This window comes from Jatropha curcas, chromosome 8, assembly GCF_041381405.1.
Source record: "Jatropha curcas cultivar XTBG-Jc1 chromosome 8, XTBG_Jcur_1.0, whole genome shotgun sequence".
NCBI lineage: Eukaryota > Viridiplantae > Streptophyta > Magnoliopsida > Malpighiales > Euphorbiaceae > Jatropha > Jatropha curcas.
Genome location: NC_143158.1, coordinates 27,914,787 through 27,939,446, shown reverse-complemented (window position 1 = coordinate 27,939,446; position 24,660 = coordinate 27,914,787). Strand labels below are relative to the sequence as shown.

The 24,660-nt window shown below is 35.0% G+C and overlaps 3 protein-coding genes across 5 annotated transcripts; 1 reads left to right on the top strand and 2 right to left on the bottom strand.

The window, feature by feature from the left end:
* Nucleotides 1-2,078: 2,078 nt before the first annotated feature.
* Nucleotides 2,079-3,326, bottom strand: LOC105639473 (umecyanin). Its single transcript, XM_012223555.4, has 2 exons — nt 2,653-3,326; nt 2,079-2,523 (listed from the first exon to the last, which is right to left on the bottom strand). Exons 1-2 carry the CDS (start codon nt 2,822-2,824, stop codon nt 2,174-2,176), a joined length of 522 nt encoding a protein of 173 aa, XP_012078945.1. The 5' UTR covers nt 2,825-3,326; the 3' UTR covers nt 2,079-2,173.
* A 153-nt stretch (nt 3,327-3,479) lies between these two features.
* On the bottom strand, nt 3,480-8,202 carry LOC105639384 (glucan endo-1,3-beta-glucosidase 11). 3 transcript variants are annotated; one of them, XR_002285003.3, is made up of 4 exons: nt 7,625-8,201; nt 5,738-6,777; nt 4,098-4,235; nt 3,480-3,990 (listed from the first exon to the last, which is right to left on the bottom strand). XR_002285003.3 is itself a non-coding variant. In XM_020681422.3 (3 exons), the coding sequence occupies exons 1-3, from the start codon at nt 7,677-7,679 to the stop codon at nt 3,982-3,984; spliced, it is 1,104 nt and encodes a 367-aa protein (XP_020537081.1). In that variant the 5' UTR covers nt 7,680-8,202; the 3' UTR covers nt 3,480-3,981. The 3 variants fall into 3 exon arrangements, 2 of the variants coding, with proteins under 2 accessions (XP_020537081.1, XP_012078818.1); XM_020681422.3 differs by lacking the exon at nt 4,098-4,235 and having other exon boundaries at nt 7,625-8,202; XM_012223428.4 differs by having other exon boundaries at nt 3,480-4,235.
* A 14,371-nt stretch (nt 8,203-22,573) lies between these two features.
* On the top strand, nt 22,574-24,641 carry LOC149494484 (chloroplast thylakoid lumen protein). Its single transcript, XM_089724963.1, has 4 exons — nt 22,574-23,045; nt 23,812-23,951; nt 24,155-24,227; nt 24,345-24,641. The coding sequence occupies exons 1-4, from the start codon at nt 22,664-22,666 to the stop codon at nt 24,452-24,454; spliced, it is 705 nt and encodes a 234-aa protein (XP_089581089.1). The 5' UTR covers nt 22,574-22,663; the 3' UTR covers nt 24,455-24,641.
* The last annotated feature ends 19 nt before the right edge of the window (nt 24,642-24,660 follow it).

Sequence of the window (24,660 nt, the reverse complement as noted above, 5' to 3'; positions counted from 1 at the left end):
ATACAATCGCCTCAATATATATCTAAGAAATGATTAATTTTATCCAATTTGTCCATGTGTTTTTATAAATAGGTCAATATTTGAATTTATTGTTATTGCTATGTATGTTGATAATATAAATCTCATTGAATCCCAGTAAAGCTCGTGAAGTATTTTTAAAGAAAGAATTTGAGATGAAAAAAATATAAAATTTGTATCTCGTCCTGAAAAGCAAACATTTTATAAATGGAATTTATATGGTGAAAAATAAATATATGACATGATTCATCATATTTCTATTCTTCTTTGCTAAAATATATGAAAGTCCCTGAAGGATTTAAAATAATTGAATCATATAAAAGATCTTTGTATGGATTAAAGCAATCTAGGTGCATGCGGTACAATCATTTCAGTATATATATGACAAAGGAAGGGTACATAAATGATCTAATTTGTCCATGTGTTTTTATAAAGAGGTCAACATTTGAATTTATTGTTATTGTTGTGTATGTTGATAATAGAAATCTCATTGGACTCCAATAGAGCTCCAAAATGCCGCGAAGTATTCAAAGAAGGAATTTGAAATGAAAGAATTTGAATATACAAAATTTTGCTCGCCCTGAAGAACATTTTATACATGGAATTTATTTCCATTAATAAATACATATAATCCAAAAGATTGAAATGATTGTCTATAAATAAAACTCATGCATTAACGAAACTGGTAATTGTGAGGTCAAAAAATGAGATAAAGAACTAATTTCGACCTCAAAAAATGATAAAGAACTCTTTATTTTTGAAGTACTATATCTTTTTGCAATAATGAAAATACTATGTCTTGAAGTACCATAGTACTATACTGAGTATATATCTGAAGGATCATTATACTCATAATGATTGATATACGATTCACATTTCTTTATTAACGAAAGACATCACAGTTTATGAAGCAAGCAAGTAATGTGTCTGATTGAAATTGATATTTTGATATGTACAAAATACATACAGTCTGCTTGCATAGAAAACAAGCTCTATAATATTGTAAGAGATAATATTAAAATATATTATATTCTCTGAAGGAATGAGACACTAAAGGACAAGACAAGTAGTGATGTCTTTATCAAGGGGAGAAATAAAATTTTAAAACACAAAGAACACTGTCCACTGGCTTTTTTCCTAATAAAGTTTTAATGAAGCATATTCTTTGTGTAATGGACATCCAAAGGAGAATGTTATAAAAATATATAATATAATGGATGTCCACTAAGTTTATTAAAAAAATTATTTACTCTCCAAAATTTATGTCATTTAGAATAAAGGGTTATGTCCTTTAAGATGAATAGTTATATCCTTTAGTTTGTAAGGTTATATCCTTTAAAATGAAGGGTTATATCTTTTAATGTATAGGGTTATGTCTTTTGAATCATATTTTGTATCTTATAAATAGTTCTTTAATCCTTTGAATTAGGTAACTAATATCCTAATACAAAAAATCAATATCTCTCTACTCTTTCTATATTCTTTATATTAATTATATTTTCTATATTTTTATAACAATGAGATTGTACTTTACCTCTTTTTTTTTTCATCAATGAATAGTTTGAACCAAAATATTATTTTTTATTAATCCTTTTACAAGTCAATAGTTGAATGTGAATCCTCACAAAGATTTTTAAATTATTGTTACATGGTACTATAGAATAAGAAAGAGATAAGAATTTCTTATTATCTCAAGTTTGGAGGAAAACAAAAATGAAGTTTAATGGAATAACAAATCTTTCATTTACCTTCCTTTTCTAAATTCATTAAACTCCTAAACAAATTGTTGTGACTTTGCTGTTCTTTCTCTAAAATTAATTAGTTAGTGTTATCACAATTAGCATAATAACTCATACCATATTAATATTGCATATTACCATTTAGCGATTACATTTATTTATTCATTGCCGGTTATACGTATACAATTAGAATTGAATATAATTCTCGATTAAGATAAAAATTCAGATTGAAACCTTTCCTTCGTATAAAATAAAATAAAATAAAGAGAGACTTTGTCATTAGCTATGAATCATCCAATAAAATAGAAAGAAGTTGAAAACTTGAAACTCAAGAATTTTAATGTTCATATATGATCCAAGATACGACACAAACTATAGAACACACCCACATGAAAGAGACGGTATTACTCCTAGTACTAACAACACAAGAAACCTACAGCAATGGACATAAACATCAAAACGAAGTTAGCAACAATATTGCTTGAGGCTGAGCCGGCAGGTGGAGGTGGTGGGGGTGGTGGAGTGACGGTGGTTCCAGGCGGCAAGGGGGGGGAGGAGGATGTACCACCAACATTAACAGCTAATTTTTGACCAGTAGAACAGTGGCCAGGGAAAGTGCAAATGTAGTAGTGCATGCCTGTGGTGTTGAGAGTTACATTTGTTGGTCCATTGTTTATAATATTGAGAGGATTTGCAGTGTTACAATTATCATATGCATCCATAGTAACTGTGGCCACGTCATGTACTCCTGTCACAAAGTTGAACACTGCAATAACACCAAATTAAGTATTTATGTGTGTTAATTAATAATTATCACATGTAAATAAATAAAATGTCTATCTCAATTTTGTTAGTGAGTAGTGTATGATTTGAAGGACAAACAAAAAGAACATACTGAGAATGTCACCAGTGGAGAAGTTGTGAGAGGAAGCCCAAGAAGCATAGTGAGTGGAGTTAGAAGGATTTTGCCATCCCCCACCACCTCCTACGACATATACTGCACACTCTGTTTTATGCAATGCTAATAATAGCATGGCCACAACAGTTGCTACATTTCTCATATTCATTTCACCCACTCTTTTGCTTCTGTGAGACAAGTTCGTATGTGGCCATTGTGCTGCTTCTGTTGAATATATATAGACGACGAGGGGATATAATTGTCTTTGATGAAAAAAAAATTACTTGGTTTGATTTTGGGTCATTTGATCAAATGGGTTGGTGCCACGTGGACAGCTTGATTTGCTTGACTGGAATTTTTGTACTCTGGAGCAGTTGTTGAATGTCATCAAGCTCGGTATATATAATGCAATTTCCCAACTCTGAAAACAACCAAATCTCTTTTTTTTTTACTCTCTTTAATAATTAAAAAAAGAGATTTCAGTCATTAAAACACAATTGACAAGCATCCTGGAAGCTGCAAGCTGGTGAAATTGCTTGCACTTGATCTTTGAACTCTTCAAAAAATAGTGAATGCAAGAAACTATCAATATAATAAATAATTTAATGTTGAAGCATTTACCTTGCTATATTAATACTTAGGTCTTAATTAACCTTCAAATAATAATAGTAGTTAATTAGGTTTATAAGGTAAAAAGTATGAGGTGTAAAGTTATTCCTCAATGTTTAATTTTCCACATAGGGGTGACAAGTGATTCATGAAACACAAAGTCGACAAATACAAAATATAATGGAAAGGGAGACATCAAGAATGAGTAAAGAAGCTGACCAAAACCCACCACTTGCCTTTAAATAACTCTGGTCGGTTTTACAATATAATTTCCTTTTTGATTATCTAACTACTCATGCTCAAATGGATTCTGCTGCTGCAAAACAAATGGAAGGCAATGTTTATGGATTTCTAACTAGCAATTGCATGGCCACTACTCCAGTTCGCACATGAACCAGTCTGAGGAAAAGGGAAACAGACCCGGCTCGGAATTGGCCAGTATTTCAGTGGGGGAAAAAATTATCATCCGGAACAGACTGATCCTAGGGAGGCTTCATCTGTGACTTGCTGAGACTACAACAACTTAAAATTTGTAACGTATAACTTTAGTGCGGCAGTTCTGAAATAATCCCTTTTGCTGTAATTCCAGTTCAAACCCAGTGTTGAGCTTGATTGAACAGAATATGTGTGTCACTCGACTTTGTAGAAATAATGTAAACCCAAAAAGAAGCACCATGTACTCCAGAAAAGAAAGGTTCCATCCGGCAAAAACTAAATTTATATTTTCTGAGAAAGATAATGATCAGCTATTACTAGCAGATATCTTTATGCAAATAATATAATAATAAATGCTGTATTTTTAAACTTTATCAAGTAGCAGAATGGTATCAGACCTACAACTGGTTTTCCTCTAACATATAATGATGACCATTAACCGCACAACATCATTGTCTTAAAAATATTAGAGATGCCACAGCAGATATTGTCAATGTCAAAAAACAAGAACTGGAAAAACCTTGGTCTCGCACTGCCTGTACCATGCACATAAAAAAGAAGAAAATACAATTAATGAAGATTTAGCACTATATTGTAAATCAAGTTGTAGAGAAAATTTAAATACCACTATATACCGCTCCCATTCCTCCCCCACCCCCCACCCCCCCAACCCCCCTCCCTCCTTTTTATATCTAATGGGTTATTTGAAATGCTCAATGTATGCTGTGCTATTTTATATCCAATTTATGAATTTAGAATTTCAAGAGATTTAAGTCATGAAAATAGCCCATCCATTATACTCTTTGTCAAATAATACTTTGAATCAGAAAGGACAATGATTATCAACATCTTTACGCGAAAGACAGATTGGCCATAACATAAAAAAAATCATTGTCATGCACAACCATAACCATAATCAATCGGGACTCCTTCGCATTTTGGATTTAATCAGTACTTGGATAATAGTGTAGTCACTAAGTAATTCTAGAAGAAAAACAACAGAAGGGTGGACGATGACGGGGAAAGAAAAATGTACCACCTGTGTGCACATTGAAGAATAAGATCAACTGTGAGACATGATTTATAGTTTGACCTCGAAAATGACATATAATATCATGTTTAAGGTTGCTCAACAATCAAGCACTGATGGATGGAGAAAATTGTGTAATTACAATCATCCTTATCTATAATGTAAGTCCTAGCGGAATCATTAGAGGGATCTAATGTGGTATAGACTTCTTTTCCTCATTCTTTCCTTGTTTGAGCAAATTGGCCATACAAATAATAAAATGTTATGGAATTTGAAGGAATAGATTACAATTAGTAATTACTAGTAAAGCTGTATGCTGATATAGATAGAGACTAATTCAGAAATCAGAATTAGGCCAGGGATGCCACCCTCCTACTAGTGAAATTTAAATTTTGATGGCAAGTTCTCCTTAATGATTATACGAATGCCTATTCTAATTGATAACTTTCACTGCTGGAGAAGCTATATAGGAAAAAAAAAATGCACTAAGGAATGTTCAAACCATTTAGTTGTTCCCATAAAGGTGATCTTGAGAGATGTGGATCCGGGAAGTAGTTAAATGAGTTAAATACGGAATTTAAGGGGAATTGAGGTAAATTTTCAGTTTGAAAATGATGAACAACAGGATCTTAAGAAAGAATTGTCCAGTACTCTAAGGCTTATTTGTCGTTCATCCTTATAAGTTACTTCATATAGGGATTTAAAATATTTCCCTTTGTTTTTAGGTTTGCGTTGTGCTTAAAAATGCAAATTCAAAATTTCCTTCATATGCATTCTTTATTTACTCTATTAAAACCCAACAAAAACTCCACAATTAGATTTGAAAGCAATGCAAAAGGAATATCCACATTATGCAAAGACATGTTGAAACAAAGTAAGACATCATGACATAAATTTGCTGAATTTCCCGAAAATATATATATGATTTTGACGATAGACCAGCTTAATCCTAACCAGCAACAGCTGACCATTCAAAATGATATTTCATTAGAGTAAGGAGCCTCATACCTTCAAAGATAAAAGTGATGAGTACGCAGAAGAAGATTTAAGTCCACGAAAACCAACATCATATGAGATACTCCCATCAGCCTTGAAAAGTCCAAAATTCCTCTCAGAAGTTGGTCCAGGCTTCAAATCCTCATTAAATATTGCAAAAATATATGCCTTTAGCACAATTTTGGGCCTGAAAGGAGTACCTTTCTTTTTTGCAAGTCTTTTACGAAGGTTATAATTAAATGTTCTTGCATTATCAGATGTTGCTGCAGCTTCATTGTCATCCCCTCGGGATGCCCAACCTGTTTCAGTAACTATGACTTCCATCTTTTTATATCCAGCATCTTCCAATGCAGCATAAGCTGCATCAATTTGAGCATCAAGCATGTTATCATAATGCAGATCAGTTTTTGGATCATAAATACCCTGAGTTTTCTGGAAAAGAGCATAATTAATATCAATATTCCCTGGATCACCCATGTACGCCAGGAATGGATAAGCATTCAAACAGAATGGAGAGCCAATTTGCGAGAAGAACTGTAAGAGTGGTTTCATGAACTGGACAACATTGTCTCTGAATACACACGAAGAAGGAGGAAAGGAATTGGCAAAAACAGCTTGCGAATGTGCTGTAGTAATCTGAATTTTATCGGCTAAATGAAGTTTGTTTAAGGCATTGTAAACATTTTTAACCGCACCCAAAAGAGCTTCCCAGAGTTCATAATCACTACCTCCTAAAACTTCATTCCCCACTGCAATCCCACAAATACTTGTCCCTGGGAGGAATGCCTGCACATTTTCTTTAACCCAAGTCAAGGCATGACTTGCATTAGCATTCATTTCTTTGACATAATCATTTGGAAGCCCAACTACAAGTTCAAGCCCTGTCCCACTAAATGCCTTGAGAACACTATGATCAGCATCATAAATCCGAACATTTTTTATCTTTGCTGCCCTCAGAAGTGTAACAACTTCATCAGGCGAAGGGATGTTATCAGCAATTCTTCCGTAATTTATTCCATATGTTCCAGTGAATGCTTGCACTTTTAGACGTCCTGTCGGAGAAGAAAAAAAAAACGAAAAGAGCAAAGGATGGTTTAATCAAGTTGCCATTCGTTTAGCCACTAAATGAGGGTAAAAACAAATTTAAGATGACATTAAGAAAATGGTCCTTGAATGTTTGGGAGGAATGCACGCAGCTTTCTTAGCTGATTTCAGAATATCCGTAACAGTTCTTAATAAACCCTTCAGAGGTTTTAGGGAATGAAAATTCAATGGTATATAACCAAACTAACATATTCATCTTCTTTGACAAACCATATTGCAAGAAAGATCAATAAAAAAGAGAAACTGAAAACTAATACAAGTCCACAAACTAGTGATCAAATTCGGTAAGAGTGTAATAATCTAAAGGTATGCAGCTTTAGCAAGGAAACCTATGCTAAACCAATTTGATCAACCAAAGAATCAGAATTACGACATGTTCAAGAAAAGCAATAAAAATCCCGTGTGATAAATTAATAACTTATTTTGTGATAAGAAGAAAACGTTGCCAAAAACAAGATAAGAGTCTCAAAATAGTACGATCAACCATAAAAGGTAAAAGAAAACAAACAAAATCTAGTCTTCCAGTTGACTACAGTCAACACACTGTCAAATTATCACATATTAAGGGCAATCCAAGAGAATTCCCCATTGAAATAAAACCCTCTTTTGCAACATCAAGCAACCTAAAAGAACAATAAGAAAAAGAAATATATAACGCTGATCCAAGTTCCAGTAAATCCAGCAAACTCTGGGATCAACCCAGATATGATAGGAACAGTAAGCACTCAAATATATCCACCACAAATTAATTAAAAACCAAAATTCCACATGAGGATAAGAGAAGAGAGAAAGTACCAATTGAAGCAAAGAAGAGCAAGAAGATAAGCAAGAACCGACGGGAACTTTTCATTGGCTTAGTAAAGAAAAAATCAAGAAGAAATTATGATTAATCTTTCTATAATAAAACGACCTCTCTTTGAATAAAAACGTCCTACGCAACTGTAATGCTTGTTCTTCCTCCTCAGGTGGCATGCCATAAGAAATACAAAAAGATTCCCTTTTTCACTTTCTACATGCTCAAAATTCTAACTTTACTAATACCCATCAGTTGCTCTCTCTCTCTCTCTCTCTCTCTCTCTCTCTCTCTCTTCAACTCTCTCAATAAAAATCTGCAGTTTTAGTACAAATCTTTGTTTATAACTTCTTAGTTATATGCAAAGAAGACTAATGAAGCCAGAGAAGGGAGCAAGTAGGTTCTTGTTTTGGCGGTCGTTTTCTATGGGACTTTGAGTGCAGAGTGCGTACAGAGAGGTGTTTTGGGCTTTTGATTCTTTGAATTGTTTTTCTCTTTTCTTGATTTTTATTTGGTTCTTTTATGGGTATTTTGAGATTTGTTTAAGTATTTGTTTTGTTGCTCTCTGCCATTGCCATTGGTCGGTGTTTTCTTGCCTGTTTAGCCTTGAAAGCCATACTCAGTATATTTGCAATTTTGCCTCTTTCTTTTTTCGCAACTCCCACGCGCTCTACTATTTCACGAGCTGAAAAGATTAACAATAGGAAGTAAAACTGTTTTTGAATCCGTTTGAAAACAATAATGAAAAAAAGAAAAAATCCAATTCAATCGAAATTTATTAAGAATATTTATGGATAAATGATTATTTTAAAATGAATTTGAATTTCCATTTCAAATTTAATTTTAAAATTCCCCTCAAAAAAAATTAATTTTAAAAATAATAAATAATGTTAACTATTTAATTGATTCCAATAAAATTTAATTCAATTATTTGTAAATTCATGTGTGCAAAATAATTTTTCAAAATGATGTACTTGTTATTTGAAATTATCAAAATTTAAAATAATTATACTTTCTTTTGTAGTTTATTTTATTTATAAAGAGATATGTTGAATAATAATGTAATTAAATTAAAATAATAATATCTTGAATTGTCAACAATGGATTGTTGAGCTTTATAAAATTGATCCTTTCATTCTTATTAAAATGACTTTTTTTTAAACTTTAAAATAATTTAATATTATTAATTATAACTTTCCTAATATAGAATTTAATTTATTTAAATTGTAAATTTTCCGAGCATATTATAAAATTATAAGATTTCATTTCAATTAACGATAATTAATTAAAAAGCAATTCACTTATTATAATTTCAAAAGGAAGGGCATCTATAATATGCTTTACCTCAAATTACTTGATTGCATATGTATTATAAAAATGTTAATTTTGAATTTTATAGTGTGAAAAAAGTATTTTCTATCCTATTAAAAACACATCACATATTTTGAGAGTAAACATTTATAAATAAACAAAATTTTCATTTATATTCTAATTTCAAAAATTAAATTTTAGCAAATAAGATAAAAGGTAAATTTAAATTTACTTAGTTTCTATTACATACATTTTAAATTTAAAATTACATGATATTTTTTTTCTGTAAATGAAAATTTAATTTTTAACCTACCGATTCTAATTTGATATTCAAAGATGAAAATAAATAAATTAATTTATACTCTGACTATAATATTAGAATTATAATTTTTATATTTAAAAATATTTTATACTATTTAAAACAAGAACAAAGTTAAGAATATTTTGATGAATGGAATTATGCAATGGTAATCTTAAATAAATTATAGTAAATGTGATTCTAACTCTTAATTTATGATGTCAAGGAAGAAGGTATAGCGCGTGAGGAAAACGGTTATTGTTTTGAAACTGAAACATGAAATTCGTTCTTTTGACGGTTTGACCAAAAGCCTCAAGATTTTGGCCCAGTGGAAGAAATGAGGTTTATTTTTTATTAGAGCACTCACTCCTACGGTACGAATATAATAATTAAAATTAAATATGTAATTACGTCATTAGTCAATTTTAAAAATCTGGGACCCAAATAAATAATCTCTACTTTGACCTTGACAAATAATTATCACCCAAATCATCCTCGACCAAAACACGCAAAGCAAGAGTGTGCAATCCCCGGTTCAATTCCGAATCAAACCAAAGTATAAAACTGGAAAACTGAAAATAACATTACAAAATTATCACATGATTTTATGAAAAATATAATTTATTTTTAATTTCTGCATTGAAATACGAGAATATGTAGATCATATTGAAAAGTGACCAAATAAAGCCAATTTGAAAGAATATGTATTATTTTAATAATATTAGTAGGTTGATATTGAATAAGATATATTTAGATCATTTTAGGATATATCAAAAGTACATGTCATTTTAATAATTTGGTGATCGTTATAGGGTTTATTTGATAAAATTAGTTGTTTTGGTACCTGTTAACTGTTTCGGTAGCTGTTAACTGTTTCAGTAGCATTTAGTTGTTAGTTGTTAAATAGCTTTTCATGAAAAACTAGAAGTTAAATGTTATATAAATTAACTTTTTATAAAATGCTACATTAATCTCTAAAAACTAATTCAAACGCTATATTACCGAACATTATAAAAAATAATGTTTAACGTTTTGACTCGCTATTTAAAAAGTTGCTGTCGAATATAGTTTTAGAGGAAAATGCTACTCTTACCGTGTAACCAATAATATTATTCCGCCGTTGGACCTCCCATTTATAAAAACAAATGAACTTATTGACATTAGGTCTTGTTGGCTGCAACAACCAACTAGTAGAAAAATGGAATCAATCACATAGCTACCATCCCATTTAATTATTTTGATTCCTACCTATTAATTTCACTCAATGCATGTCAAATGGTTATTCTATTTATGTTCTAATTACCAATTAATCACATCACCTAATGATAATAACTTAGAGCTTAAGTCTTTTGATCAGCTCCAACTAACTCTCCATCTTCTCTGTCATACTCATAAACCTTTTCTTTATCATATAATTAGTGCTATTCCAGTTAATCATAGGATTGGAAAAAGCAAATTAGACAAAGAAAATTGGACAATTTGCACGGGAGACTACTTGAAGAAGAAATTAACAATGTCAAGGTGGAGAGTGGAGACCCTTTTCATCTTTTTGGTTTGCAAAGTAAACTGTCTCCTACTGCAAGTAATTGTGTTGTGTGGACAAAAAGATATCTTTCAATGCTTTATAAAATTGACACCGTATTCGGCAACACGTTATTTCGTATACGGTAACACCTTTTTCTTTCAATGTTTTATAAAATTAATACCATTTTCGGCAACACGTTATTCGTATTCGGTAACATCTTTTTTAAGTAACTTTTAGTGAAAACGGTAAACGTTATTTTTTATAGCGTTTCGTAATATAACATTTGAATTAACTTTAGAAGTTAAATATAGTTTTGTATAAAAAGTTGACCCATATAACGTTTAATTTTTAACGTTTTGTCAAAAATTACTTAAATAGCTAATACCTACCAAAACAACTAATTTTACTGAATAGAAGTAGTATTAAAAATTGATGATGGTCACATTGTTAATTAAAATATTAAGATTTTAAATGTGATATTTTTTTTTTCAATTTTTACCTAAATTCAGAAAATATTATAAGTTACTGTTTTTAATTGTGCATCTCTATATATTGAATTGAATATTTAGGAATATTATTTTAAGAGTACTTTTCAGTAATACAAACACTTAATCATAAACAAAAAAATTATATATCAATAGGTATTGGTAACACTCTTTTAAAAGTTTTTGATATATATATATATAAAAGAAAGTTAGAGGTCATATTGCTATATATGTGCATGTTTGATTTTTTTTTTTTTTTTTCTGGACTAAAAAGGTCATCTTTAGAGCTGGCTAGAAGGAAATGGTGCTTGGTTATTAAGGTAACAGTGATAATAAGATAATAGCAAAGTGTTTTTTTTTTTTTTTTTGGGTAATGGTGGACCTTTTTGGCTTTTGCATTACCAATTGATATATTCCACATCATAAGGAATCTTCTTTTACACCCTTGTTTGTTAAATCCACAAAAAGATTATTAATCACATTCTCTTTTTCAGAGGATTTATGTGGCAAGAATTCATTAGAGCAATTATGTAATATTTCTTTTCGGTCCATATGTAAACCCCAATGAACTGAGCCGAGATTAAAAATTAATTCTGTGACATCCTACCGAGTCGAGTCTTTGCATAGTCGAGTCTTGCATTGAGTTGAGTCGAGTTGAACCAAACCCGGTTGGGGTAGAATGGGATTATTAGTGGACTTACTTGATTGAGAGAAAAAGAGCAAAGTGTAAGGATTAGGATTTAATGGCATTAAAAGAACAAGCTTGGGTATTAAGTTATAGCTTTTTGACAATTGAGGTATCATTTAGTAAGTTTCCATCATTTATCTTGATTTTGTGATGACTTACCCGTAATCATCATTTTACTTTCCCATTGTTCATCTTTATCTTTATCTTCTTCATATTTCTTCATCCATTTAGGCAACCTCAATTCTCTCCAAGTAAGTAGAATTACTTGCAGCTTATTGTTATTCAGTCTCTACTTGAGTGATATTGTAGATAAGTTGTAAGAATTTTGATGTGTATAGGAGAAGGGAGTTCAAAGAGTGTAGAGAAGAGAAGCTAGAACAGAGTTCAAGCTTTTTGGAGTAAAGGTTTGATATCTCTTGATTTTTATTATTGTCTTTGCATGAGAATTTGTGTGGTGTGTTGCTATTGAGACAATATATTGCTTCATGTTGGAGAATGGTAGTGGTGAGAAAACAGGGGAGGTATTGAGTTTATGTTGAAAACAGGGGAGGACTTCATCTTGATTTTGACCCCAGTTAATGATGGAATTAGGAAGTGTCATAGAAGAGTTATTTGTTCCTCTATGTGTTAGCTTTGCATGAGTTTTTGAATCACCCAAATTGGATTTGTATATTGAGAGATATGACCAAAAGAGTGCAGACTGCGCAGGCTGGAAACGCGTCGCGACCTGGTACTGCGTAGGCTGGAAGCACGTCGCGCGCTCGCGACTTTGCACTGCGCGCGCGCGACTTTCACTTCAAACTCACTGACTCTCATTTTGCTCTTCTCGCGCTCGCGACCTTGCAAGACGCGCTCGCGAAGTTGGCCCTTGGCCTGGAAGCGCTCGCGACTTGCGTTGCGCGCTCGCGTAGTTGGCATGAAAACTCACTGTCTCTCATTTGGCATACTACGCGCTCGCGACTCTCAAGTACGCGATCGCGACTTGTGCCTGAGAACTCATTGTCTCTCATTTGGCACACTACGCGCTCGCGACTCTCAAGTACGCGATCGCGACTTGTGCCTGAGAACTCACTATCTCTCATTTGGCACACTACGCGCTCGCGACTCTCAAGTACGCGATCGCGACTTGTGCCTGATAACTCACTGACTCTCATTTTGCTCTTCTCGCGCTCGCGACCTTGCAAGACGCGCTCGCGACTTGGCTTTTCCTGCATTTTTGGACTTTCTTTTTCTATGTAATTGGGTTCTTTGCTCAACTTGTATGCATCCAATCATTTCAAAACAAAAAGACAACATTAGAACATGTATCAAAACAACATCCAAGCATGCAAATGATGTGAAATCATATGAACATTATAATTTATGAAGTGATGAACTATTACTATGATGTTGTGTTATACATTTGACATACCAACATTATGCTCCATTGAGGTTAGGTAGAAACCATGTCGATAAGGCCATGTCGCGACATAGGATAGCAGATCTGCGCCTCATACAGTTTGTTACTCCGGCTACAGGCCGTTGAGTGGATATGATTATATGGGCCATAGCAGCCAAGTATACAGTATTCATCCAGTTTATACAGTTTTTCTTATCACCTCGGTTTCGCTATAACCTTATGGAGCCATACGGATATCTGGACATAACATTGCATAAATCATACAGATAAATGAAAGATATCATGATATGTGTGCTTATATGTGCCTTGTGTGCCTACATGATTCTTTATATACAAGTATGTACTTTATTGTTTCTTTCCTTGTTGAGATATCCACTGAGCTTTATTTGCTCAGCGAGTTACCTGTTTAACTCGCAGGTTTTGAGACTGGTCAGTAGAGGGTCCGTTTACAACTGCTGCCGTTCATCTGTAGAAGACTCGGTCTTCAGGGTAGATACTCATGTTATCCTTTTTATGGCATGTACAGGGCACACAGTTGGGCCCAATCCATTTTGTAAACAGTATCATGTCTTGTAAATATTCAGTACATTCTTACTATAAGCAATCTCAGCATGATATTAGATTCATTATACATTATGATTTCAGCATGTCAGTTCATTCAGTCAACCAGTTTGTAGCGTCTCGTCTCGGTTTATTCGGGTTTACGGGTGGACCGGGAAGGGATGTTACAAATTTTGGTATCAGAGCCCTAGGTTCAGTTTCCCTGAGCTTGCATTCATAAGTCAGTATAGTGTACATGCCATGACTACCCTGATGAACTAAGCAGTTGTTGTTCTTTTAGGAGGATGTCACAAGAGGGTGAGAGTGAGTCACACGCCTCCAGAGCAGTGGAGGGTGAGGCTCCAGCAGCACCAAGTCAAGAGGCATTATTAAAGCAACTTGCAGATACTTTTCGACAGATTGCAGGGGTGATGCCTCAAGCACCAGTCGTAATAGAAAGAGAAAGAAAGCCCCCACTGGAGAAGCTTAGAAAATATGGTGCGAAGGAATTCAGTGCCAGTAAAGATGATAGTCCAGAAATAGCTGAGTATTGGTTAGATGGGACATTGAGAGTTCTGGAACAATTGCAGTGTACACTAGAGGACAAGTTGATTTGTGCCACATCATTGCTAATAGATGAAGCATATACATGGTGGACTACTGTTCAGCAGCGAGTATCAATAGAGCAGCGTACATGGCAATTCTTCTTGGACGAATTCAAGAAGAAGTTCATCACCGAGACTTACCTTGATGCTAGAAGGAAAGACTTCTTATACCTGCGACAGAACAGAATGTCCGTTTCAGAATATGAAAGAGAATTTACCAGGCTCAGCAGGTATGGTAAGGGGATAGTGGCTACAGAAGCCGAAAGGTGTAAAAAGTTTCAGGAAGGCCTGAATGATGAGATTCAGATGGGAGTGGTAGCTTCCAGATTCAGAGAGTTCTCAGCTTTGGTAGAGGCGGCTCAGGAGATAGAGCGAATTCAGGCCAGTCAGCGTACCAGGCGCCAGCGGACTCAGCAGAGGAGAGACCAAACTCAGAGTGCACCTAGTAGCTATCAGTCAGAAAGTAAGAGATTCAGAGGTGCTAGTAGTTCAGCTGGATCTAGACCTTCCTTTAGCCAAGGCGCAGCTAGGGGTGCTAACATGCCAGCGGTATCAGTTGTGGCTAGTTCCGCCGGTGGTAGTCGAGGTTCAGGCAGAGGAACTGGTAGAGGCACCAGTAGAGGTGCAGAGACAGCCAGTTATCCTTTTCCACCTTGTGAGCATTGTGGCAGACGGCATGGTGGAGATTGTTGGTTGGTGACTGGTAAATGTTGGCTATGCGGAGCATCAGACCATCAGAAGAAAGACTGTCCTAAGAGGGCAAGAGTTCCTACACAGTTCATAGCAGGCAGAGGTAGAGGTGAGAGCTCCGGAGGGCAGAGACAGCAATCAGAGACTGTTGACAGACCTGATACTAGAGGTCCAGCCAGGGTTTATGCTATGCGAACCAGGGAAGAGGAGGAAGCTCCAGATGTAATAGTTGGTGAGTTTTCTCTATGTGGTCATACAGTTTATGCTTTAATTGATCCTGGATCATCACATTCATACATTAGTGTACCTAAACCTTGGGTTAAAGGGTTAGAAGTTGCATATGTGAGTCAGGGTATGGTAGTTACTAATCCACTAGGTGATGTAGTAAAAACCCATACAGTAGTCGAAGGATGTCCAATTGTTATTCATGGAAGAGAGTTTCCAGGAGATCTGATGGAGTTACCATTTAGAGAATTTGATGTTATTCTGGGTATGGATTGGCTATCCAGACATCAGGCTATAGTTGATTGTGCAAAGAAAAGGGTGACATTATATACACCAACAGGGGACGAGATTATAGTAGTTGGGAAGCGGCGAGAGTTTCTGGGTAATGTGATATCAGCCATGGCAGCAAAGAGATTAATTCAGAAGGGTTGTGAAGCATACTTGGTATGTGCATTACACGCAGAGCAAGAACAGTCAAAAGTGCAAAACATACCAACAGTGTGTGATTATCCAGATGTATTTCCAGAAGAGTTACCAGGATTATCGCCAAGGAGGGAAGTGGAGTTTACCATAGATGTCTATCCTGGAGCAGCACCAGTATCAATTGCACCTTACAGAATGGCACCAGCAGAGCTAAAAGAGTTGAAGATTCAGCTGCAGGAGTTATTAGACAAAGGCTTTATCAGACCCAGTGTATCACCTTGGGGAGCACCGGTATTATTTGTAAAGAAGAAAGATGGATCATTCAGATTGTGCATTGACTACAGACAACTGAACAAACTGACAATCAAGAATAAGTATCCATTGCCTCGCATTGATGATTTGTTTGATCAATTAAAGGGTGCAGGTATGTTTTCTAAAATCGACCTCAGGTCGGGATACCATCAGGTGCGGATAAAGGAAGAAGATATCGCTAAGACTACATTCAGGACCCGATATGGTCACTATGAATTTTTAGTCATGCCATTCGGGCTCACAAATGCACCAGCGGTTTTCATGGACCTCATGAACCGCGTGTTTCATTCATATTTAGATCAGTTTGTGGTGGTGTTCATAGATGATATTTTGGTCTACTCCAGAGACAGGGTTGAACATGATAAACATTTGCGGATCGTACTTCAGACATTGAGGGATAAACAGCTGTATGCCAAGCTCAGTAAGTGTGAGTTTTGGCTGGAAGAAGTTTCTTTCTTAGGACATGTGGTATCATCTGAGGGTATCAGAGTGGATCCTAAGAAGATTGAAGCTATTGTTAATTGGAGACCACCCAGAAATGTTACAGAAGTTCGCAGTTTTCTGGGTTTAGCCGGTTATTACAGAAGGTTCGTAAAGGGATTCTCTATCATTTCATCACCTTTAACAAAATTATTGAAGAAAGCAGTTGTATTCCAATGGGATGATAGATGTCAGCAGAGTTTTGACACTTTGAAGAAAAAGTTGACTGAAGCACCAGTGTTGACCCAGCCAGTGTCAGGTAAAGACTTTGAGATTTACAGTGATGCCTCTCATATTGGGTTAGGATGTGTACTTATGCAAGAAAGGAAAGTGGTAGCTTATGTCTCCAGACAATTAAAGCCACATGAATTGAATTATCCAACCCATGATTTAGAACTGGCAGCTATTGTTCTAGCATTCAAAGTATGGCGGCATTATCTGTATGGTGAAAAGTGTCACATTTACACAGATCATCAAAGTTTAAAGTATTTACCAACACAGAAAGATTTGAATTCAAGACAACGGAAATGGATGCAGCTTCTGGCTAATTATGATTATGTCATTAATTACCATCCGGGCAAAGCTAATGTGGTAGCTGATGCCCTTAGCCGGAAATCATTGTTTGCTTTGAAAGCAATGAGAATTCGCATGAAGTTGCAACAGCAGGGAGTGATTCTAGCACAGATGCAAATACAGCCATCTTGGGTTCAGGAAGTTGCAGAAGCACAGAAGAAAGATGCACAAACAACACTATGGATGAAACAAGTACAGGAAGATCATGGTGGGAAATTCAGATTGGATAACAGTGGAGTCTTATTCTATGAAGTCTTATTCTATGAAGACAGAGTTGTTGTACCGCAGACAGGAGAGCTTAGACAAAAGATTCTGCATGAAGCTCATAACAGTCCATATACAATGCATCCCGGTAGTACCAAGATGTATCAAGATTTGAAGAAAGGCTATTGGTGGCCGGGCATGAAGAAAGACATCGGAAATGTTGTAACAAGATGTTTAACATGTCAACAAGTAAAAGCAGAACATCAATTGCCAACAGGGTTGCTTCATCCAATAACAGTGCCAACATGGAAGTGGGATCAGATCACGATGGATTTTGTTACTGGATTACCTCAGACACAGCGGAAGCATGATGCAGTATGGGTGGTTGTGGACAGATTAACTAAATCTGCACACTTTTTACCAGTTAGGATGGACTATTCTCTAGACAAGTTAGCAGAAATTTATGTTAGAGAAATAGTTCGACTACATGGAGTTCCATCATCCATTATATCTGATCGTGATCCAAGGTTTACATCGAAGTTTTGGGGTAAACTGCAGGAAGCATTAGGAACGAAATTGCATTTCAGCACTGCATTTCATCCTCAAACAGATGGCCAATCAGAGAGAGTCATTCAGATCCTGGAAGACATGATGAGAGCATGTGTCATGGAATTTGAAGGCAGTTGGGACAGATATGTACCTCTCATGGAATTTGCCTACAACAACAGCTATCAATCGAGCATTAAAATGGCACCATATGAAGCATTGTATGGTAGACAATGCAGGACACCTGTGTGTTGGACAGAACTTAGTGAGAAGAAGATTTTGGGTCCAGATTTGGTTAGAGAAACGGAAGAGAAAGTGGAGATCATCAGAAAACGGCTGAAAGAAGCAAGTGATCGACAGAAGTCTTATGCTGATTTAAAGAGAAAGGATATTGAGTACTCGGTCGGTGATAAAGTCTTTCTGAAAGTTTCACCATGGAAAAAGATCCTAAGGTTTGGACGAAAGGGTAAGCTTAGCCCTAGGTTCATTGGTCCATACGAGATTGTTGAACGTGCAGGACCATTAGCCTATCGCCTAGCGTTACCTTCAACCTTAGATCGGATTCATAATGTCTTTCACGTATCAATGTTAAGGAGATACAGATCAGACCCATCACATGTGTTATCAGCAGAAGAGATTGACATTCAGCCGGATCTCACTTATGAAGAAGAACCAGTTCAGATCCTAGCAAGAGAAATGAAAGAATTGCAGAACAAGAAAATAGCATTGGTAAAAGTTCTTTGGAGGAATCATAAGACAGAAGAAGCAACTTGGGAATCTGAAGAAACCATGCGACAACAGTATCCGCAGTTGTTCACAACAGGTAAACTTCGGGACGAAGTTTTTATTTAGGAGGGGAGAATTGTGACATCCTACCGAGTCGAGTCTTTGCATAGTCGAGTCTTGCATTGAGTTGAGTCGAGTTGAACCAAACCCGGTTGGGGTAGAATGGGATTATTAGTGGACTTACTTGATTGAGAGAAAAAGAGCAAAGTGTAAGGATTAGGATTTAATGGCATTAAAAGAACAAGCTTGGGTATTAAGTTATAGCTTTTTGACAATTGAGGTATCATTTAGTAAGTTTCCATCATTTATCTTGATTTTGTGATGACTTACCCGTAATCATCATTTTACTTTCCCATTGTTCATCTTTATCTTTATCTTCTTCATATTTCTTCATCCATTTAGGCAACCTCAATTCTCTCCAAGTAAGTAGAATTACTTGCAGCTTATTGTTATTTAGTCTCTACTTGAGTGATATTGTAGATAAGTTGTAAGAATTTTGATGTGTATAGGAGAAGGGAGTTCAAAGAGTGTAGAGAAGAGAAGCTAGAACAGAGTTCAAGCTTTTTGGAGTAAAGGTTTGATATCTCTTGATTTTTATTATTGTCTTTGCATGAGAATTTGTGTGGTGTGTTGCTATTGAGACAATATATTGCTTCATGTTGGAGAATGGTAGTGGTGAGAAAACAGGGGAGGTATTGAGTTTATGTTGAAAACAGGGGAGGACTTCATCTTGATTTTGACCCCAGTTAATGATGGAATTAGGAAGTGTCATAGAAGAGTTATTTGTTCCTCTATGTGTTAGCTTTGCATGAGTTTTTGAATCACCCAAATTGGATTTGTATATTGAGAGATATGACCAAAAGAGTGCAGACTGCGCAGGCTGGAAACGCGTCGCGACCTGGTACTGCGTAGGCTGGAAGCACGTCGCGCGCTCGCGACTTTGCACTGCGCGCGCGCGACTTTCACTTCAAACTCACTGACTCTCATTTTGCTCTTCTCGCGCTCGCGACCTTGCAAGACGCGCTCGCGAAGTTGGCCCTTGGCCTGGAAGCGCTCGCGTAGTTGGCATGAAAACTCACTGTCTCTCATTTGGCATACTACGCGCTCGCGACTCTCAAGTACGCGATCGCGACTTGTGCCTGAGAACTCACTGTCTCTCATTTGGCACACTACGCGCTCGCGACTCTCAAGTACGCGATCGCGACTTGTGCCTGAGAACTCACTGTCTCTCATTTGGCACACTACGCGCTCGCGACTCTCAAGTACGCGATCGCGACTTGTGCCTGATAACTCACTGACTCTCATTTTGCTCTTCTCGCGCTCGCGACCTTGCAAGACGCGCTCGCGACTTGGCTTTTCCTGCATTTTTGGACTTTCTTTTTCTATGTAATTGGGTTCTTTGCTCAACTTGTATGCATCCAATCATTTCAAAACAAAAAGACAACATTAGAACATGTATCAAAACAACATCCAAGCATGCAAATGATGTGAAATCATATGAACATTATAATTTATGAAGTGATGAACTATTACTATGATGTTGTGTTATACATTTGACATACCAACATTATGCTCCATTGAGGTTAGGTAGAAACCATGTCGATAAGGCCATGTCGCGACATAGGATAGCAGATCTGCGCCTCATACAGTTTGTTACTCCGGCTACAGGCCGTTGAGTGGATATGATTATATGGGCCATAGCAGCCAAGTATACAGTATTCATCCAGTTTATACAGTTTTTCTTATCACCTCGGTTTCGCTATAACCTTATGGAGCCATACGGATATCTGGACATAACATTGCATAAATCATACAGATAAATGAAAGATATCATGATATGTGTGCTTATATGTGCCTTGTGTGCCTACATGATTCTTTATATACAAGTATGTGCTTTATTGTTTCTTTCCTTGTTGAGATATCCACTGAGCTTTATTTGCTCAGCGAGTTACCTGTTTAACTCGCAGGTTTTGAGACTGGTCAGTAGAGGGTCCGTTTACAACTGCTGCCGTTCATCTGTAGAAGACTCGGTCTTCAGGGTAGATACTCATGTTATCCTTTTTATGGCATGTACAGGGCGCACACAGTTGGGCCCAATCCATTTTGTAAACAGTATCATGTCTTGTAAATATTCAGTACATTCTTACTATAAGCAATCTCAGCATGATATTAGATTCATTATACATTATGATTTCAGCATGTCAGTTCATTCAGTCAACCAGTTTGTAGCGTCTCGTCTCGGTTTATTCGGGTTTACGGGTGGACCGGGAAGGGATGTTACAAATTCACCTTCAATTATTGAATTATGAAATTACAAGTTCACATTAGAGCTAATTAAGAAACAATAATAGCTTTACATCCTTCATGGGACCAATTGCTCATTTTGTACTCTATCACCTATTTGATAAGAGTATGAGGCTCCTCAAATTGACTAAAGACATTTAGTTGATCAACCTTGACTTATCATTTCTCATTCATAATAGGGAATTGCAATGTTGAAGTATGCACAAGTTTGTTTCTCTTACTTCATTCAAATTTAAGAGCTTGAAAAATAATTAACAAGTATCTAAGAATCAGTTTAACTGAAAATTAGGTGGCTGTCTGATTTAATTATAAAGTTGGCGTGATTTTTTTAGAAAAAAATCGAATTGAACCATTGACAAAAAATGTATTTTTTTATTATAAAAATCGAGTATTTTGATAAAAATATGTTGCTGTTCATTTTAAAAACATATTGTTATTTTTATATATATTTGACATTGTTTGTGTCTGAAGAACTTAAATTTGAGCTTTCGATTTTGATTGGACAATGTGATTTGAATTCTGAATATTGAATTATTATTTAGTTTTAAGTTTGAAAATTATTAATTAAAATTTTTGTATTTATATAAATTATTTTATTATATAAAATGAATATTTGATGAGAATGATATATATATATATATATATATATATATATATATATATATATATATATATATATATATATATAAAATTAAAATTAAAAAATAAAAAATCTTGTTGAATTGGACCGACCTTGATCAATCATGGGGCCGGTTCGATTGCTAATCTAGTTCTACAATGCTGCCAACAATAATTACGTACTTGTAAAGGAATATTAGTTTGGAACTTATTAATTAAAGACAATTATAATAATAATAATAATAATAACAATTGTTTTCAATATTTTTGCAGAGTAAGTTATAAGCCGAATAACTAAGAGCCAATCAAGCCAACAAAGGTTCTATAATTATTATGTTGTTTTACCCAAAAAGGCTGGAAGGGTTTAGGAACCACCGCTGCCGCCGGCCACAGTGCATGGTGCCGAAAAATCAAGATTCGCCGGAATTGATCAACTTCCATCTCTATTTGCTCGAAATTCGATAGGGAGTCTATTTCCGTCATTAATTTAAGAATTTGATAAATTACTGCGCCCGAAAGTAGCATTGACAGTCAACTCACCTCTGCCATGCTTCAACCAATCCCCAAACTGATAGAGGGGAAAGCTCAAAAGGTCGCTAAGACTCGATCGAGACCCATTACATAGCCCACATTCGCTGAGAACAGGTTCGTCGGAATCCATAATTGTTTTAAAGATCCAAATTTCAAGCTTCGACTATATCACATACAGGCCGAAATTGAACAACTTGTGGTCAAAGCAATCGGGTTGAGTCCTTAAGTCTAGAGCATAAGATCACACGACACCATTGCTATATGGTCGGAAACGGAACAAAAATAAAAACTGAACTGTGATAGGAAAATTTAATGTAAAATGTAAAATACCAAAATACCCTTAAGCATTTAAAGAAATGACTGGATCAGGTTGCAGAATCCAGCAACCTTATCCTCATATAAGAGTTCCAAACTATCAATCAATACCTCTGATTTTCCCACCAAAAAAGAACCCAGACAAACAAAAAAGAAGGAAAAAAAGAAGAGAAAAGAAAAGAAATGGCAACGACATTTCTCTCAACTGCAAATTCTTTACTCTCTTCCTCCTCTTCCTCCTCCTCATCATCTTCCTTATTTTCACAAACATTAAAAGCACCAATATTGTATTATCCACAAAAGGCCAATTTCAAGAAACAGTTGCTATTATGCAAAGCTTTTAGTGAGTCATCACCAACAAATTCTCCAATTTCAACCAAAAGAAGCCTATCTATTTGCTTTATTACCAGCTTTGTCTTTTCATTGGGTAGCAAAGGCAATTGCAGTGCCAATGCAGCTATTCTAGAAGCTGATGATGATGAAGAGCTTCTGGAGAAAGTTAAAAAGGACAGAAAGAAGAGGCTTGAAAGACAAGGTGTCATTAATTCATCAAACAAGGAAAAAGGTTCAATCATGTTCATAATTTAAATTAACACATAAAACCCATTTTTTGTTTTATCTTGATTTTTTATTGTAGTTGATTTTTTTTTTAAAATTTTAATTTGGTTATTTATCTAAATACCCTAATTAGTTAAATTTCCAATGAGGATATCTATATATATGTGTGTGTAGAAATTAAGCTTTGCTATAATGCCATAATCTAGACTATCAAATTTTAGGGCTAGAAAAGGTTGCAGCTTGAAAAGCTCAATCTTTGCTCTCTCAACTTGAAGAACCAGTTATTGGTTAATTTTAAATGATTTTTCTCTTTAGATTGGCTTCCAGATTGCTAAAAAACTATTCTTGAAGAGTAAAATAACTATGTGTTTGCTTTGACATTGTACAGAAATTTAATTAATAAAACAATATAGTAAAGATTCTAACTTTGAATATTTTGGTGAGAGAAGCTCTGATATTATATAAAAAGTCATTCAACGTAAAAGTTATTGTTTATAAGTGAGATAGTCTAACAATGTTTTCCACATCTCTTACACTAATTGGATTATGTGTATGCTAAAATGAAGCTGACATTCACCAAAAAAGAAAAAAAAAAAAAAAAAAAAAAGACCTACACTTTCCTGATGATCATAATTAGAATTTAACTATGAAGTTAGTTTCTTAATTTTGGTTTTTGGTTGTGAGGCTTTCCTTGCTATATATACTGTCACTTCAGCAAAAATTTGCTTTTTTGAATTTTTTTTTTTTACTTTGTGCATTGAAATGTGCTGCAGGATATTTACAGGATGTTGTCTACAAGCTGAGTAGAGTAGGTCAAGCCATAGACAAAAATGATTTATCTACAGCTAGTTCAGTCCTTGGAGCGAGCACTGATACAGATTGGGTCCAAAAGGCTAATATAGCGTTCTCCAAGGTAAAAATTACTTAATGTTGTTCTTGCAGTCAAAAATCATTGTATCTCTAAAAGAAATTGCATGTTTGCATTGAAATTAAATATAATTTTACTCAATGAGTTCTTTCTGTGAATTCATTTTGTTTATTATGATTCTATTTATATAGCTTTTGATTGCTTTTTTCCTTTTTTTTTTCTTTTTTATTAATGTCATTTGTCGACAGCTGAGCTCTAGTCCTGAAGAGAAAACTGAGGTGGATAATTTCAATTCATCACTAGCTTCATTGATTTCATCAGGTGAGAAATTCAAATTCTTCATAATCAAAATATAATCAAACAAAAATGAATATTAATTCTATTACAATTTACTGGACAACGATTTGCAATGAGTTGATGATGCTTTTCGCTTCACAGTGGTTCGCAATGACATTGAATCTTCCAAAATTGCTTTTGTGTCATCTGCCTCTGCATTTGAGAAATGGACAACCTTGACAGGGTTAATAGAGCAGCTTAAAGGGCTTTAAGGAGATTTTTCAGTTCCATTCTTTTTTCCCTCTTGCGTATATCATTTGAGCATATGCTGACTTTCTTTGTTGTTATGAGTAGTCCCTCAATCTGGAGATCAACAGGCTATTTTTCTTACACGAGTTGTAGTTCTTTGCTCAATCTTCTTGAGCTTCGGTTAAGAATAAGAACATTTCTTTTAATTCATTTTGAATCTGCATTAATG